At 46.4% G+C, this 17,766-nt stretch overlaps 1 protein-coding gene across 5 annotated transcripts in view; it reads right to left on the bottom strand.

Moving 5' to 3' along the window:
- The window catches only part of LOC147185694 (SAM and SH3 domain-containing protein 1-like), a 112,186-nt gene that overhangs the window by 19,791 nt on the left and 74,629 nt on the right, over positions 1–17,766 (bottom strand). For 3 of the 5 annotated variants that reach the window (XM_086104139.1, XM_086104143.1, XM_086104141.1), the window contains exons 2-8: positions 13,955–14,083; positions 5,867–5,914; positions 5,507–5,556; positions 1,889–1,929; positions 1,716–1,805; positions 1,533–1,645; positions 172–270 (exon numbers count right to left, since the gene is read on the bottom strand). In XM_086104139.1, the coding sequence (XP_085960265.1) occupies positions 172–270; positions 1,533–1,645; positions 1,716–1,805; positions 1,889–1,929; positions 5,507–5,556; positions 5,867–5,914; positions 13,955–14,083 (570 nt within the window). Of the gene's footprint in view, positions 1–171; positions 271–1,532; positions 1,646–1,715; positions 1,806–1,888; positions 1,930–5,506; positions 5,557–5,866; positions 5,915–13,954; positions 14,084–16,562; positions 16,689–17,766 lie in introns of those variants that run through there. The other 2 variants (XM_086104144.1, XM_086104140.1) reach the window with 2 other exon arrangements.

The following is a 17,766-nucleotide window of genomic DNA, read 5'->3' as shown; positions in this document are numbered from 1 at the left end:
GGGGGGTCTTACTATCTTTAAAAAACAACAACATGCATTTGAATCAAAATCCCTTATCTCCTTGGCTGTTCAACATACTGAATGAAGAGTAGTTGAGGACAGAACGTGTTTTTTTTTGGGGGGGGGGGGGCGAGGGTGAAGGGAGCGAATGGGAGGTGGGGGTGTACTTACGTCGCAGTTTGAGGACTGGTTTGGACCGGCTGCAGATCCGTCAGTCCACTCTGCAGTGTCAGTACTGCCGGACTGTCTGTTGCGCTCATACTCCTTCAGCTACGTGGAGGAAAAAGAGTTAAGAGAGGCAGAGGAAGAGAGGGGAAGGGGGGGGGGCCGCCGCGCTCTCACCGAGCTCTTCGTGCGCTCCCCAATGCAGCTGCGGCCCGCATTCAAAGCGATGTAGTGGTCAGTAATTATGCTCCTTGGCCAAATGACTGATCTGAGCTGGATTTTTGACTTAAAAGTTGGACGCTTGAGCTCTTCTGAGTCGACGTACGACTGTTCAAAAGCGACTGTTAAGATGCTACTTTCTAGGTTATGGTTAAGCTACACACTGGAAAAACTGTGAAAGAATGAAAGAAGCTTTTATAGAGCTAACATGAAAGGTTTCCTGATGTTTTGCATTCTTAATTCCTTCCTTTGTGTCATGAATGGTTTTGCTCCACGTACAGCACTTTGTATACAGCGGTGGTTGTTTTAAAGTGCTCTAGAAATACAGTTGAGTTGAGATAAAATGTTCAAATGTGCAGAGAGTGGCATTTAGATGCATTTCTTTTGTTCAAGACTCTGCCTTGGCGGAGGTCTACGCTTTGCTTTGCGACATTCTAGTTCTCGTACGCCGTCACTAAATCGGAGCTCAAACAAAATGGCGGCCAAGGACCTTTGCACAGTACTGTCACCTTGATTACATCTCTTTATGCATTTCGCTAAGGCGACGCCGCTGGTTGATTGGTCAGCGGTTCTACGAGGACGCGCAATCCACAAAGTTCGCTCATTGATTGGTTGAATGTCTTCACGTCAGCCAATAGAGAATTTGAAGAGAAAGTTGAGGAGCCACCTTGTGGACAGCAAATCCAGCCAGTGGTCGAGGTGCCCATGAGCAAGGCATTTGAGGAGGTGAGTGACAGGAGGAAGGGAAGGAAAGGGAGGATAGAAATCGGGGCGGGGGGGGGGGGGGCACTCATCAATCGTTGACGTTCGCGTCAATCAAAAAGGAAGGGAAGCCGAATGACAATCCACCATGTCCAGCAACTGAGAGCAAGCCATCAAAGTTCTCCACCTCATCATATGGTACACCAAGTTCTGCACAGGTACACTCCTAAAAATCACCCCCCCGTCAAAATAACCCGCCCACACCAAAAACAAACACAAAAATCCTTCATAGTGGTGTGGAGTTTGTGTGTGCATAAAAGGAAAAGTTAGCAAGGCGTGGCTTTCATCTGGGTTAGTAACAATGAGTCATCTTAGTCAGCTGGTAGTTCAGATCAAGTCTGCTTTTAAAGGGCAGAGGCGGCAGGACGTTCTTCGAGAGTCCCTACCCGAGCCAGCGCTTCTTCCACGGTGATCATCTTCTCTTTCACCATCATCATCAGCTGGATTCGCTCCTCGTCGCTCATGGTGATCTCACTGGCCACATAGCCAATGTCCTCACCTGAAGGAAGAGGAAACATCAAAAATGGCTTAAGATCCAAAGCAGGGGGAAAAAAAAAAAGCACACAAACCTTTGGAAGTCTGTCGCACGACCGCCTTGTGTTGAGGCTTGCGGAAATTCTGCCAGAACGACTTGTTCTTCTTCTTGTTGTCCCATTTCCCTAAAGAGAGGACATTTTTTTTGATTCATAGAAGATTCTAATTCTAAACACTTTCTTAAACAGGGCAGGCTGAAATCCATTACCTCCAGATCCATCTTCAGAGCTGGATTTGTGCAGCGACATCCTGGTGGTAAACAAGTGAAGCTTATTATGAATTATTTTACATCAATTAGAGCATTAAACATGGCACAGAGTGCAAGCAAGTGGCTTATTCCATTTGCCTGCAGCATAACAGCAAAATGCTGCCTCACCATGTTTGCTTTCAACTCTGGGCTCCACTAATTGACCCAAGTCTGCTGACCTCGGAATCCTCCGTCACAGAAACGGCAATTTACATGCCAACCCAGTACCAAACGCGAGTCAATTTGACATGCACGTCTACAAAGTCCACTCCCCGCCCCCCCCCCCCAAAAAAAACCTGCCCTACCAACGGAACGATCGTGCAATCATTTTGTCAACGGGGCTCCAAAACAATCCAGTCTCCAAAACACTGCTGACACACAATCATTTTTAGCTAGGCAGGATTTTCAAGACATTTCCCAAAAGTTCCAAGTTTTCTGGAACATCATACCATGCAATTTGTTGTTTTAGCAGTGGTGTAATTGACACATATAACTAGAATGTCATTGAGTTGACCACCAACATAGCTGAACTGACCCCCCCCCCCCCCGAAGCTGAGTGGATTGTTGGATTATTTATTAATTTGTTGGTTTAAATATTCACATATATTCAGGAACTGTACCTGTTGGAAGATGCTGACCTTCATTAAATTTTATGGCCCATTTGGTATCACTATTTATGCTATCCTTGAGTGTTTTGAAAGGCGATTATAAATGAAATGTATTATTATTATTATTATTAAAAACGGGAAAAAATTAACTGAATTCTGGACAATTTAGTTGCAGGCTCTTTGCACACAAGTAACTGCAGTTCTGTCGCCTGACCACATGAGGGCAGAAGTGGTTCTCAATTAGAAGTGCTGCGACCAGCCAGGAGGAGGGGAAAGGAGGACGACAGTAAGAGGAGGTGAAAAAAATCAAAAGAAGGCAGAATCAGCCTGTTTGTGTTTCCACTTCCCTCTGCCGGTCACAAGCATAAAACCTAAGGGGGGGGGGGGGGGGGTGCGGGGCATGTTGCGACATGGAAAGCACTAAGCAGAAAAAAAGTCCTGACATGTCTACAAACCATCCAAAGTCAGCAAAATTAAGGGAGAAGAATAAAAACTGAGCGGCACACAAAAGCCTTTTTCCACCATTAAATGGCTGCAAGTTCGAAAACTGTTTGAAGTGATGTGAAGCAGTGGCATCATTGTTAGAAATATTTCTCCACCTTAAAAGCTGGCCTCGGATGTGCTTCCGTTGTTTCAAAAGTATTTTTCAAGCCGCCGCTACTTTTTCCATAGATGAACATAAAAGCCATGCCAAGGAGATTCAGTCTGTACCTGCATGACTATTTGAACACCCTCGCAATGGAGGAGACTGAAGGCCTGGCATTGTAATGAGATGCTAATTCGTTGGACGCCTGCTTGCAAAAAAAAAATAAAATAAAAAGTCAAGCTAACTCGGATCGCAACAACTCAATCAGAACTTTTCTCAGGCAGTGACCCCCCCCCCCCCTCCTCATTCCCCATTACCCATGCGTCTTCACTTCAGGCGCTATAAATTAGCCTGTGCAGCGCACACACAGATCTGTGCTGCTCTCGCACACACTTTAAAAGGAGCTGGAATGTCTTTCCGGGGTGTCAATCCTGGCACTGTGCAGCCTGGCAACTTAATTGGTTTAACCCGCCATCTATGGCACCCCCCTCCGACCCCCTTTTTTAATTGAATCCTACGTGGTGAATGGCGCTTATATCTTAAACCCCAACTTTCCAAACAGTATAAGGTGACTCTAAACTTTAGCGGGAGCGACATACAGACATAAGGTACGCTGTGCGCATTTCCTCGACAGCTCTTAAGGTGGATTTTGTGTCTTGCTTTCAACAAGATCAATTCACCTCACTCATTGATATGCTGCCCCCATCTCTCGCACTCACTAACAATACCCCAAAACAGGAAGCCCCTTGCTAGAACCCCCCCCCCTGCCCGTCATCAGAATACGGCAATGCACCGCGACAAGTGTGCCCACCTCCTGCCAACAAGGAGTGACATTGATTTTGTCGGGGTGGTTGTGGGGCTGTGAGGTGCAGCCAAAGATTATTAACAACTCATTCACTCCCAAAGACGTTTTTAAACGTCTTTTCAGACTTGGTCTAGAATTGGCTGGTACTGAATAAGTACAGTACCAGCCAATTCTAATTTAAGCAAAACAGCAAAAATCAGATCCCCCCCCCCCCTCGAGTCTATTTTTTAAAGGCGTATATTAAAAGAGCTAATATTATATATTAATATAATATATTAATCGCGGCCCAAACCCCTATAAGGGTCGGGCTGCGGTTTAAACCCGCACCCGCGATGAAGCTTTGCGTTACAGTCGTGACGTTTTGCTTGATGTAAGCAAAGGGAATTTGTCATGCGTTCTTGAAACGGGGAGTGCCCTCCGAGCGAAACAAAAACAGACTGACAGGAAGACGAGCAGCACAGCAGCCAGGTCGAAGGCAAAAGGGGAAGACGTCATTCCGAATCATTTGGCATCTGGTTCCCATCACGTTGGGGCTTTTCTCCGTGCAACATATACATCTGTGCGAGAGGCCAGTCTGTGGTATGCGCTTCCTCTGCCGCGCATGCTTGTCACTTGAACGGTACGAGCCCGCAGAGGGTCACGCCGGGGTGACCGTCTCCCCCAAAATATGACAAATAAGACCTTTTTGCGTCATGTTAGGTATTTACGTAAGCAAGCATGCATCCATTTTCTCCACTTATCTTGTCCAGGGTGGCCAAGCTAGCTGCGTCAGTTACGCAAATGAAGCATCACAGGCAAAATATTTCAAACAGATCAGGCTCTGCAGGTATAACCAAGGAGTGAACGTGGGGGCATTTTTCTTTTCTGACCCATTTCCCTGCAGTGATGTCAACACTTATGTGTTACAGGAACTGCGCCCAAACCCGGTTTAATCAAAGCGTCTTAGTCTATGCTCGTCGGGCTGTTATCATTTGGCCATCGCCCTCTAAAATGCGCCTTTCTCGCCCTCCTGCCACCGCCTGGACACAAAAGCAGGAAGGAAAGGACAAAAGCCTGCTGGAGCGAGCGCGTCAGAAGAAGGAAGCGATTTTCCTGTCAGCGCCGTAACGATGTGGCCGAGGGATATAAAAGTACGGGTCATGCAGCTTATGTGTAAAATAACAATACATCCAAATCGACCGCCGTGTTCAGTTTTTGGGGAACGCGCTCGCTACGTTCAGTGCTTTTCCATTGCGTGAGTTCAGTAAACCCGTGTTTTCATGTGTCTACATGCTCCTCGGCTTGAAGCAAACACAGCGCCATCTCCTCTTTCGCACGTCTGGCTGCACTCATCTCGTAAAGTGGCAGCTTTCCACCTGAGGAGGTTGACCTCGACTGCCCGCGGGCGCGCTCCAGCGCCCTATCCTTGAAGCCCCTCGCCGCGCAGTTCCATCAATCACACGAGGAGCGAGTGGAAGTGCGTTTGTGCGTGCGTGGGGGGGGGGGGGGGGGGGGGGAGCTAAATGTAACACGATGTTTTGTTTGATACTGCATTGACAGCAGTCAAAGGGCTCGCTCCTTTGTTGGGGTAGTGGACTTACTTTCTGTCCGTTTCCGGAGTGGAGACTTCACTGCTGAAGCCCAGTGACTCCTGAGGAGAAAAGACAGCTGAGTTAAAACCCGCAAGCATAACGCTCGCTCAGTGCAGTAGCTGTCCACACAATAGGCTTTGTATACATTCCGATGTCCTAACTGCATAAGGGGCAAGTTCATCAAGAAGCACCCCCCCCACTGAAACTTGGGAATTGAAACAATAATAGTTCACTTCTCTGTAGGCAGCCGAGTTACTCAATGATTCATCATAGCGACAGTCTAACCCCTGAAATAAATACTTTTCCATGGCAAATTGTGTTCTGTTCCTAATGAAGTGGCTGGTGGGCGTGCATGTGTCATCGACATACCTGGATCTCGTTGCGGAGCTGCAAAGAGATGTTTGGATCTTGTTTCTCCTATGGGACAGGAAAAAAAAGGTGAGTCAACATCATGGAGTATATTTCAAAGATGGAGAACAGAGGTCAGCTCATCGGCGAGCTCTGCAGAAGCCTGAGGGAGAGATGGAAAACATGCAGGACGGCGGCCCTCAAGGACTGGAACTTGGCACCTGAGATGTTAGAGAACTGTCCAGCATTTGTGTTTTTTTTGTTGTTGTTTTTTTTTTAACAAAAGGGGGAAAAAGGGGTCGAGTGGCCGCAGACCTATAAGAGGACATATTTACTCATAATATTACCCCGCATGTGGGAAACCCATTCTGCCATGTCGACAGAGCCGCCGCACAAGTCACGACAAACATACGAGCATGTGCGTGCAGCCATCCCTTCGTTTGCTCAACAAGTTAATGTTTCGTAAAAAGCGACGTGACCTGTTTTAATTGCCCTTTTCTAAAATAGTGGATGTACCTCGCCCCATGCTATTGAAAAATCTTTTTTTTCCAAGTCACTCATGTCACACACAATCCCACATTTGCGCTGCTAAAATGACAATGACGCGTTCGGCATGCGTTATAGTAAATGTTACGAAGCGGAACTCCTCATTCGAGCAATTTTCAGAGTCACCGGTGCCAAAAATATCCTCCGAGACAACTTCTCCTTTCTATTTTCTCAGTGACCCAAAAGCACGGGAAATAAGTGTGATGCAATTCAACGTGCAAAATCCCATTCCTGACGCAAATGGTGAATGAATTCAATTCATCAAAGGTTCATATCACTAAGTTACATTATGTAGGTGCCACGTTTTGAAAAAAAAAAAAATGGAGACATTAAATGGAGCTCACTAATGGGCAAGAAACAGCGGAGCACAATTACTTTCCCGCCTAGGTGGGTTGCCAAAGAATCTAAAAATATAAGTCATTAAAATTCATTATGAGGCCATTTGAAACAGGAACAAAAAAAAAAATCACATTGTTGCAGTTGAACATTGCAGTAATGAGGGAGCATAATAATCGCATTACAAGTTACAATCGATTTCTTGTTATGAAATACCGTTGGAAAAAAAATGGAGCACACTACTTGGCAAGCAGCGGTCTAATTCAAAAAAATATTTTACCATCTTGTATTGGTTTCTTTTAATGATAGAAAATTTGAAGTAAAGATCGCAGCAGGCAGGTGTTTATCTCTCATTCACTTTTTCGACCAATTTCCATCAATATTTAGTGGCTTGTCATTTGAATTTTACCGTTACGGTGTGAGAAATTAACATCTTCTGTTCAGGGTCAAATTGACCCACTGACCTAAAATGAAGAGAACCGTTTTTATTTTTATTTTTTTTAATGGGTCATTTGGACTCGCTTTGTAAAAGCACTGTGCTGAAATAATTCAATGAGTGACGGCTTTTAATTTTCCACCCTGTCACTCAAGGACGCCCGATGACAGAATGCATAATGTAGAAACGGAAAAATGTAGATTAGGCATTAAGTAGAATCATTAGTGAAAGCCCAGAATAGAATCAAGTCCAACAATGGAGGCAAACGCGTGTTAATCTCGCCAAAGGGAGCGACGTGCCCGCATAAAAGGAAGTGACATCCGTCATGTTCCCAGGCTGGTCGTCGACCTTTTATCAAAAAAGAGGAATGAAGTCATCTTAAATGAACAGAAAAAGAGAAATGATATTTTTTTCCTCCCAGATGAAACACCGCAGAACACTCATTAGAAATTGAACCCCGATATCACCTTCCGAAATTTACTGGCGCACTTCCTGATCATGATTGTGTGCGTGTGGGGGGTGGGGCATTCCTTCTTTATGACTGTTTGGCAATGAGTCAGTACGTAAACAGCTAATGCCAGGCCCATAAAACTGTTCAACTCACAAATAGCTTTAGCTTTACACTGTCCCCCCCCCCCCATTTTTCCAAAGATGCAAACCAGGCCATGTCAAAATAGCCCACAAACAATTTGTCCCGACCGGCAAGGATGAACTATTCTCTTAAGTGACATGGCAGGTATCTGGCTCAGACTACACAAATGATTCTTTTATTCCTTCCAGCAGAGGAATATGAAGTGATTTTATGAGATTGCCAGGATGCATGTCAGGAAGCTTTGGGAAAACTTTTTTTTTTATACTGCTAAGCGTCAGCGTAGAGTGCCGATGCGTATGTGGAACTGGGAGTCGTGTCTTAGAATTGAAGCGGATTTACATGGGACAGGAGAAGAGAGCCAATCTCTCTTTTTCGTTAATGGATGCTACAGCTTCTTGTTGCTTTCAAGCTTAGCTTGTAGCAGACGATTGCAAATTTCAACATGACGTCTTTGATCCACTGGTGAAAAGGACACTTTGATTCGCTCCTCTTTCATCTCAAACTGCTTTAAACAACAAAGCGTGTGAGGGAAAAGTGGTTAGGACTGCACGACTGTCTGTTTTATGTGTTGTGTTGTATTATTTTGTTATTTTATGTGAAGTGTTCTTTTGATGGCAGCGCGGGCACCCGCAGCGGCTCCTCTTGTTGTCTGTTTAACTCATTCACTCCCAAAGACGTTTTTAAACGTCTTTTCAGACTTGGTCCAGAATTGGCTGGTATTGAATGAGTTGAGAGGAAGGAAATTTCATCTGTGCTGTACATTTGACAATAAAGTTGTACTTGATAAGAGTCAAGAGTAGTCGAACAGAATACCAATTAAGCATCGAAATCATCCAACGACATCCTGCTGTAGAAGCAGAACTTTCAAAAGTGACGACAAATCTCTTTAAACAACCTTGGCACTCCCCCCCCCCGCCGAGTCGAAACTACTGAGCCGCTCACAACGATGTGACTGAACAAAGAAAGCGAGCCGCCGCCGACGAGGTGAGCGAGCGCTCGGTGGCACGTCGCGGCGTTTCGCAGAAAGTGGCAGGAGATTGCTTTGGCTATCAGATCCTCTTTCATGTTCCCCGCCGGCGAGGACAGTCTCACCGACGTGTAGGCAAAATCTATTTTTAAAAAAAACCCTCCCCCGTTATGAGCTGGTTGGCCAGCATGCCGCACATTAAAAGCACACCATCTGACAAAGATTTATACATTTCGGCACGGGGGGGGGGGGGGGCAGATTTAGACATAGAACTCCTCCACCGCCCCCCCCCCCCCCACCCACTTCAATATTTGACACAGAGGGAGGCTTTGAATGCGTGAAACAAGAAAGATCAGTGGGGGGAAAAAAAAACATCTGTGAGAGCGAGGGCGCTGATGTTGAAAAATTCATGCAAAAGCTTACGGGGGTAAAATTCGCATTTCTGTCCGAAGCTTTGCTGACAGCGAAAAATCAATGTTTTTGCCAGGTTTGTACGTGGGCGTATGAAGGAGAGTTCACACAAACCCAATCCCATGGGAGGCAACGCTATCCTTTGCATGAACTAGCCGGCACCAGCCCGCGATGTTGCCCCGCTTACCTCGCCGTGAACAGACGTGCGTGCGGGCAAAACGTGGAGATCAGTCGGCGGGCTTGTTTGCGATGCCGGCACTGATGGCTTGTGTGTGACTGGATTGAATCAAAGATCAGGTGAGAGGAGCATAGCGAGAGCATGTTTGCCTCTAATGAGGATCACGCTCGCTGCCGACCGGAAGGCAACAAACTCAATGTGACATGGCCACGAAACAGAAAGGTAGTGGAAGCTGCAGTCAAGCAATGATTCGAATATATTGCTTGAGATGAAAGAAATGGGGAAAGTGCAAGTGATTGATTTTCAATTTCTTCATTCATTGGGCAATAATCTAATTGTAACATGCATTTGTGCCATATTTTGTTGCATTTTTATGCTTTTTAAAACATTTATGCCTGAATTTTGGGGGCGCTTGGAACGGATTAGGGCATTTACATGGAAAACGCGTCTCCTACTTACAAAATTTTCTGTTTAAGAAATTTCTTCCAGAACATATACATTTCGTAAATACAGGTACCACTGTACACCAATTTCGACACATGGCAAACTCAAGACTAGAGCTTCGATTCTTTCTGGCTCACAGAGAGTCTACGAGGAGGGAGAGCGTAGAAATACCCCGTGCGAGTGGTAAATCGCAACTGTTGGTCCAAGCATAACTGCAAAGCCCGCCGTCGGCGGGAGATACCGCAGCGCTGCCAAGCTCCTAAGCGAAAGGTGGGCGGATATGCGGCAAAACCCGAAAGACCAGGTGGCTTCGGTGGAGGTGTGCCAGCTGGCGTGGTCTGACGAGTCTGGGTGGGCGAGCGTTAGCGATGTACCAACTGGTGGAAAGCCTGGTGCAAAGCCAAAAGAAATAGTCGTGAAGCTGCGGGACCAGTATGGCATGATTCAACCAAGCGGAACTGGCCGTGCACATAAAAACACGCCGGTTGTCAGGAGCCAGTTGTAAAACAGAAAAAGCACCAGCCCACTCGGTCACACCTCTTACCCTCTTCTGTTCCAAAAAGTGGCGCGCTAGTGCGAACGGCCACACTTGCGGCACAGGCATACTTGTGTCGACAGTGTCGAGCGTTTCAAAAGCCTTTTTGGATCAACGTTATTTTTGCAATTCAAAAGGCAAAGAGCAGAGTGATTACAAATTCCAATGACATCGTCACCTTCTGGAGGCCGACAAATAAATCCCGCAATAAGAATTACAAAACTAACACCTGCCGACAGGTTATCTCAACATTGAAGGAGGGCCGGCATTATTTGAAGGAAATCTTAACGCAACAAAACGGCTGCGGGCTACGTTTCGACGCTAATGCCCCGGGGGGGGGGGGGGGGGGGGGGGGGGAGAGAACAAACAAGCACCTGGCGTTTGCATTTCTTTCTTCTTCTCCGTCGTCGTAACCTCACTGATCTGACCCACTTCGCTAAACAACTTGGCCTCACGGCGGCTTGCCTCACGGCAGCTTGCCTCACGGCGAAGCAAAACACTTTCACGGTCTCGACCGCCAAGCTCAAAACTGATCGCTGAACATTCCTGAGGTCGTTCCTGAGGCTTCGACTGTGTCATCCCTAAAAGAAGAATTTCCTTCTTCAAAAAAAACACCAAAAAACGAATCAACTTAACTTTTCAAAAGCGCATTTGAATCCTCGAAACTTTGAAATGACATTTACGGGATGCTTGAATCATATTTCATGCTGATTAAACTGAAGAGGATCAACCCTGCAGCCATATTACCGATTGCTTTTTGGCCGCAGTGCATCCCTTCCGTCTTTGGATCATTAACTCCAAAAAAATCTTGGAGAAAATTGTCAAGTTAAAGTCAAATTTTGCTCGAAAACATCAAGGAAAATACCATCCAAAAATATATACAGTATAAATAAAGAAGAATACAGAACCCCCCCAAAAAGACATCCATCCATCCATCCATTCTAGGAAACAAATCTTGTCTCGTCATTGTCGTCCTGTCTGCATTTTCAGAATTTCAACTTTAATCATATACACCACAGGTGTCAAACTCAAGGCCCGGGGGCCAGATGTGGCCCGCCACAGCAAATCATTGGCCCTCCAAGGGAAGACGCAACTCTAAATTGGCCTGCGGCGAAAATGAGTTTGACACCCCTGGTATACACAATCGTCAAAATAAGTAATTGAAAAAGCTTTGCAGGAGGGTCTTTCCATTTCAAAGTTGCATCGTCAACAACAGTTCCTTGTGCAACTTTCCAGTGCACTGACATCTAAACAACCCAAACAATTGTGCTTAAAAAGTCAGGCAATGCGCAATAAACCAATTGCGTTCGGGTTTCCCAGTAATGCCCGTTTGTTAGCTACCGTCTACATATAAAGTTGTCTAGTTGAGGCTTCCGAATATTTCTGTATCATCAGCATAGCAACGGGATTCCCCTCTATAAAGACTGCTGGGAAAACGTAGCATGGCAGTGCTAATCTAATCCATCGGTCCCCGTTCCCCGAGGGGATGTTGATTTACCCCTTTTGTTCGCGAGCTAACGAAGATACAGAGAAACAACACGGCCGGCAGGGAGTGGATTTGCGGTCTCCGAGAGCCTCCATCATCGGCTCTAAATAGGAGAGGAGGTATGTTTTACTTCGACAGCCGTCGTCGTGTGAACGAGAGGGCCCCCTGAGAGGCGTAGCGGTCGAATTGCGCGAAACAAAACAAAGCCAAAAACAATGTCCAAACGCAACTTCCACTCGAAACAACAGTGAAAGATGGGTGACTTCCACCCCCGCCGTTTTCCAACCCTTCTTATCGTATTATCGCTCTGACTACACCCTGAATTCCAGTTAGTCTCAGGGCCATTGTATCAACTATGTAAACCACTAACTCACGACCGATAGCCAAGAACAGCAACTTGTGACGATTGAATAAGATAAACGGACATTTTTAAAAAAAAATTTACAAAGTACAATGACAGATAAATTAACATTAACAGTCCATTTTCGAAACCCGCGACTCATTCGAGACTGAACCGATCAAACATATTGTCTGTTTGCGCTACTTGGCGGAATTTATTTTGCATGATCTTGCTGCTTGATGGATAAACTCAGGAGAATGAAGGACAATGTAATCTAACTCGAAATGATCTCGCCATTTAAATGAGAGCGGAAGAAAGACAATCATGGGAAAAAAAGGGGGGGGGGTCGGTATTGTGGAGACCAATCTTCCTGTGCCCTTTACAAGACTTTGGCCTTTCATGTAAAGGCCTCGTCCCTCTCGAGAGCCACTTTGGAAATGCCTCGCAATTAACATCTCGTCACCGACATTGATTGTGACCTTCTTTACCGCCATCAATCCGCAGGTCGACAGCCGCGCGGCATTAAAACGAATTCTGCCTCCTTGTTTTAAATTTGATAGCAATAGCTTAAAAGTAAGACATTGGAGCTGCCATATTCTGGTGTTAGTTTTTTTACAAAATGGCGTTGTGATGTGTGAATACTTTTTTCGGGACCATTTTAGAAAGGGCTTGAAGTAGAAAATCGATACAGCGTGGGTTTGAGTCTGCGCCGTTTGCGAGAACCTCAATGAGGGGGTTGTCTCATCCGTGTTCCCTCCTCTCCTCTCGATATTTTGTTGCCAAACTTCGCAGAGTGGCGCGACAGCTGCGGGTTCTCAAATTCACCTCTCCTCCGCTTCATTCCACTCATCCATTCGCCCCAGTCCGTATCCTCCTTCAGGCGCATGCCCCCACCCCTCGCCACCAATTCATTCTCATTCCCCAGTTTTTTGGATGAGACCGTTTCAAATTATCTTCAGGCAATTTACGATGACTGACAAATATTAGATTTACCCCCCCCCCCCCCCAGGCCACACAGCAAGAACACACCGACAGATGCTTGAACCATTTCCACTGTCAACGACTTTGATGTGTCGCGAAAAAGGACGCGTTCGATAGATCAGCGCCTTGTCCACCCGACCAAATCCACATTGTTGCCACCAAAAACAAGCGCGCCGATGACGGCATGAGTGAAAAGATACAAGGTGGTCGATCCACCGTCGCGCTCCGTGAATGCACGTGCGGCATGTGTGAGCAATAACTTGAGTCCGATTGTTGCGTCACGCCATCGGCATCTGGAGGTCGGTCCTCCACACATTTATGGGGTTTTACCACAGCCCTCAAACTCACAGATCACTTTTTTTTTTTTTTTTTACTTCGTCTCTGCAACGCCAACGTGACTTCATCATTTTCCACTTACAAGTAATTCAAGATGGGGGCTTCCCAGCTTCGACAAAACGGGAGGCCAGCCAGCGGGGCTCACGGATGGAACATGACCATCATCACAAAATCAGAATCATCACTCAATTTTTTTCGGGGGGGCGGGGCCGGAGCGCTGGAAGCAGTCGATCAGCCGTGTACACTTCATTACACCTCTTGACGTGTCATTGGCGCGGCTCAAGAAACAGGTTTTGATCAACCTGACAGGATCCGCGGTTTTGTTTACATGCGGGCTTTGTGGCGAGAACACCACGGCGCAAACAACCTTTGTGGTACCACCCGCTGCATTCCTTCAAACGTTTGCTTGCAGCTAGGCAACCAAAGAGGTGCCCCACTATCCTACATCCAGGCGAAAAGGGACAAAGACTCCGAGATAGAGATGGCTAAGTGGCAGAAAGGAGCGACGGGTGTTTGTTTACCATGTCGAGCTCTTGGGACACTCGTCTCTTGCGAAGCTCCTCCATACGGTCGCTGACGTCGCTGAAGCAGGTGTTGTAGTATTCCGAGTATTCCTGAGCAAGGTCATCTATGTTGCCCAGGGAACCATCCTGTAGAGAGAAAGAGAAGATGATGTTTAGTCTCAGAACATCCAGGAAGGAATGGAAAAGCGCTGCCATTGCAAAAACTTTTTATAACGCCATTGTTCCTGTTGGATAATCACTTGCACATGCACAATACAAACAGAAACGTTCTGAATACATTTCAATAAAAAGGTCAGCATTGTTTGAACTTTCATTCATTTTTTCTTTGTTGCCATCTTTGTCAGGCCGAGGTTTGTTTATGGTCCTTATCCCGTTCGAACCCGCATGCCCTTTCCCTCCTTGGGATGTTTACTGACACCCAAAATCAAAACACAGTCTTCCGCTCGCTGCAGTTCAGATCGCCGCAGTTCCTGTCTTTGTCTGCTGCACTTGCGTTGTGGGTCAAGGGAGGAAAGGTTTCAACCACTAAGAGCGAACAGGAACCTGTCGGGTATGTTGACGACTCAAGGGGTCTGAGTGAAAGGCCAGAGACCAGTTAATGAGAACCTTTCTTGCATCCTCTGGATCTTTTTTTTCATTAGATGGTGGACAGGATGCATTCTCGGAGTCTGGTCTTAGTAAAAAATGTAGGTCACCCTTGCAACGATAGGCCTCGATAAATATTCATCAGCGTTGATCCGGGCGGACAACTAGCATTGAGTCACTTGCGCGAGGGTCCGAACAGTCTCTCTCAGACGTTCTCAACTGGACTCACTATGCGGGTGCCAGGCCGCGGATAAATGGATCACTGTGAGTGGATGTGAGGCTTTGCCAGTGACACATGCAAACACTGGCACGGGGTCTTCTTTCGGAGACGTGTGTGTGTGTGTGTGTGTGTGTGTGTGTGTGTGTGTGTGTGTGTGTGTGTGTGTGTGTGTGTGTGTGTGTGTGAGAGAGAGAGAACGCACATTAACTCATTCAGTACCAGCCAATTCTAGACCAAGTCTGAAAAGACGTTTACAAACGTCTTTGGGAGTGAATGAGTTTTAACATGCAGGAGATTCCAACACAACCCGAGGCAGGCGGAGAGTGCCCTGAACAGAACTACCGGAGTACCTACTGGAAAATAATACATTTCATTTCGAGACGAGAATCACTCACTCCGTGATTTGGAGTATTTGAGGGTCACACGTGATATGCGATGGGACTTCTAAAACACACGCACAACAAACGTCTCGTTTTGGCTGCGTTCCCATTGGATAACAAAAGCAGTTGCGTCCGAACACATGGTTCCAGCTGACGGACAAATCTCAACAGGGACATTCCCTGAGCAGTTTTGCTCTTCCGAGAAACATATGCTGCGCATGTTTTGGTCGGCTAAAATCACGCAATGTGGGTGTTTTTTCCTGGTTAGCCGCAGGCAAGTTTCGGGAGGTGTTAATAAGCATGATGGATTGATTAGCTTGATCATGCCGGCAGAAGTGACGACTCCAGCTGTGCCGCCAACCTCGCCGAACGAACGGTTTTGAGTGACCATGTCGGGGTTAACGACAACGTTGCCAGTCTTTGATCAACATCTTTCGGTATTGCCTAAAACAACCGCAGCCGGAGCAGTGAACAGCCAAGGTCTGCAAATCTTGGCTCCGCTCCCATTGTATGCTCAGTAACTCCAAACCAAATCTCACACTTCCACTTCAAAGTTGCTGGCGACAAGAGTTTGAGAGAGTCAAACTGCTCGGGATGACGTAACCGCTCCTCCGCCCTGAGCGAAAAGGGAGGGACCGACTCCCAAGATTGACTTGGAACAATAAAAACAACACCCAAGAACTAACGCGTAGGAATGCTTGCGTGTATTGTCAGTCAGGCGCATGTGTCATCGTCTTGTGAAGGAGGCTGCCAAACGTTTCAACAGATTTATAGCATAAGCAATGTCTTAGTGCAAGTGGATTCGTCAAGATGTGCGACCCTCGCTCATAAAAATTGATGGCGTGATCTGCGCTATAGACTCCATAATACCGCCGCAAAATTTGGGCGAGTGGAAATGGTCAAAAGGCCAAGTCAACTTTCCGCGCTTAATCAATTGGCCACGGAATTCTCCGCATAACGTTCCAGAGACCATGAAGGCTTGCCTCGACGGACTGCTTGCCTCTTTCATGGACCGTGTCAAAGTGTCCTTGAGCAAGCGACTGAACCCCCCCCAGTCGCTCTTGATGTTGCGTCATCAAGTAGGTGAATGAGGTAACGGTGGAAAGCGCTTTCGGTACCCGAGGTAGAAAAGAGTTACATAAGTGACAGCCCATTTACATCTCATTTAGGCTGTGCGGCCGGCACACAAGGTCGATTTTTGGTTGCAGTTTGGAAAAACTGCGCTCCAAGATTAACTTCACAGCTCAGTGGTAATCTTCAGATCACTCAACAGTTCTCCTCAAGCTACACTTGAAGGCATTGCAGAGTTCAAAAAGTACTTTTTTCTTGGACAAGGAAACATTTTTTTAAAAATCCCCAGGTGCTAAAATGCTAGCGGTAAAACCATAATACTCGCTCTGGTCAATTCTTTTGGACTTACATTCCTGACAGCGCCGGTGTTGGGTGACGCCGAATGCCGGTATCCGTGACATTGTTACCCAAATTGGCCTCGCGACTGTCCTCTTTTGGGAAAGGACAATGACAAAGTGTGTACAATGGAGCCGGGTGTCTCAAGTTATGTCAAGAAAACGACAGCTGGCGCGATCACTTTCACACGCTACGTAACTTCGGGACTGGCTCAGCCGGTTAAAATAACCGACAGCTGACTTGTTTTGTGCTGTAACTGTACTCATGTTTTTGTGTGGCGGCGTACGCACCGTCTGGCATGGATACACACGAGCTTCAACGTCACCTGACGTAGCGTTAGCATGAAAGTTAAAAAAAAAAACATGAAAATCACGTATATCTATGAATGATGTTATACGAAACCGCGATAAAGATTTTTGGGGGCTTTCGACCCGACGCCAGAGATAATTTACAATATCTCAGAAATATTAGAAAGAATTCCACAAAATGCAGTTGACGAACGGTCAAAGAAAAGGAAGAAGATCGAGGAAAGTGAAACAAGGGGGTCGCGGCCCAGTCCTTTTGAGAGAGCTTCCTGAGGATATCCGTGGCTTGGACCGCAAAGCAGCAAAAGGAAGCCTGCGGGAAGTGAGTGATGAGACCAGTCAAGGGAGGGGGGCTTATCCAGAACTCAGCTGGCTTGGCTACAGTTCACATTTGAGTCTACCAATCAGTGCGGTGAATTTAGCTTGGTCCCCTGTGCGATTTTCACGGCTAGAAAGTTGTCAGTGGACCAAAAACAATCGCGGCTATCGGCACCTTTCTGTCAGCTACAAGCGTGAAGGAATTTGTGGACTCATGAAAAGAATTCTGCCACTTTTAGGAATAACAAAAAAAAAGGCATCTTTCCACGTCAATACTGGCAGAATTTAAGGCAATTTACAATAATTAGAAAACAAAGCCATCCATTATAGCACAGGTGTCAAACTCAAGGCCCGGGGGGCCAGTTTGGGCCCGCCATGTCATTTTATGTGGCCCGTTAAAGCAAATCGTGTGTGTCAACTTCCATGATGCTTGCTGAAGTCTGTATCGAAATGCCAAATTGTCATGTGTAATAAATAATGTTGAGATCTGGCTTCCCTGTTTACGCTCACTTGAACAATAATTAAACAAACAAATAGTTGACAGATTTCAAAACCCGGAAGCCATGTTTTTTTTTTCTGTGTGTGTACATCATA

The sequence above is a fragment of the Hippocampus guttulatus genome, chromosome 23 (assembly GCF_054856545.1).
Source record: "Hippocampus guttulatus isolate MCC_2025c chromosome 23, RoL_Hgut_1.0, whole genome shotgun sequence".
In the NCBI taxonomy this organism is placed as follows: domain Eukaryota; kingdom Metazoa; phylum Chordata; class Actinopteri; order Syngnathiformes; family Syngnathidae; genus Hippocampus; species Hippocampus guttulatus.
This window is presented reverse-complemented; position numbering and strand designations above follow the sequence as displayed.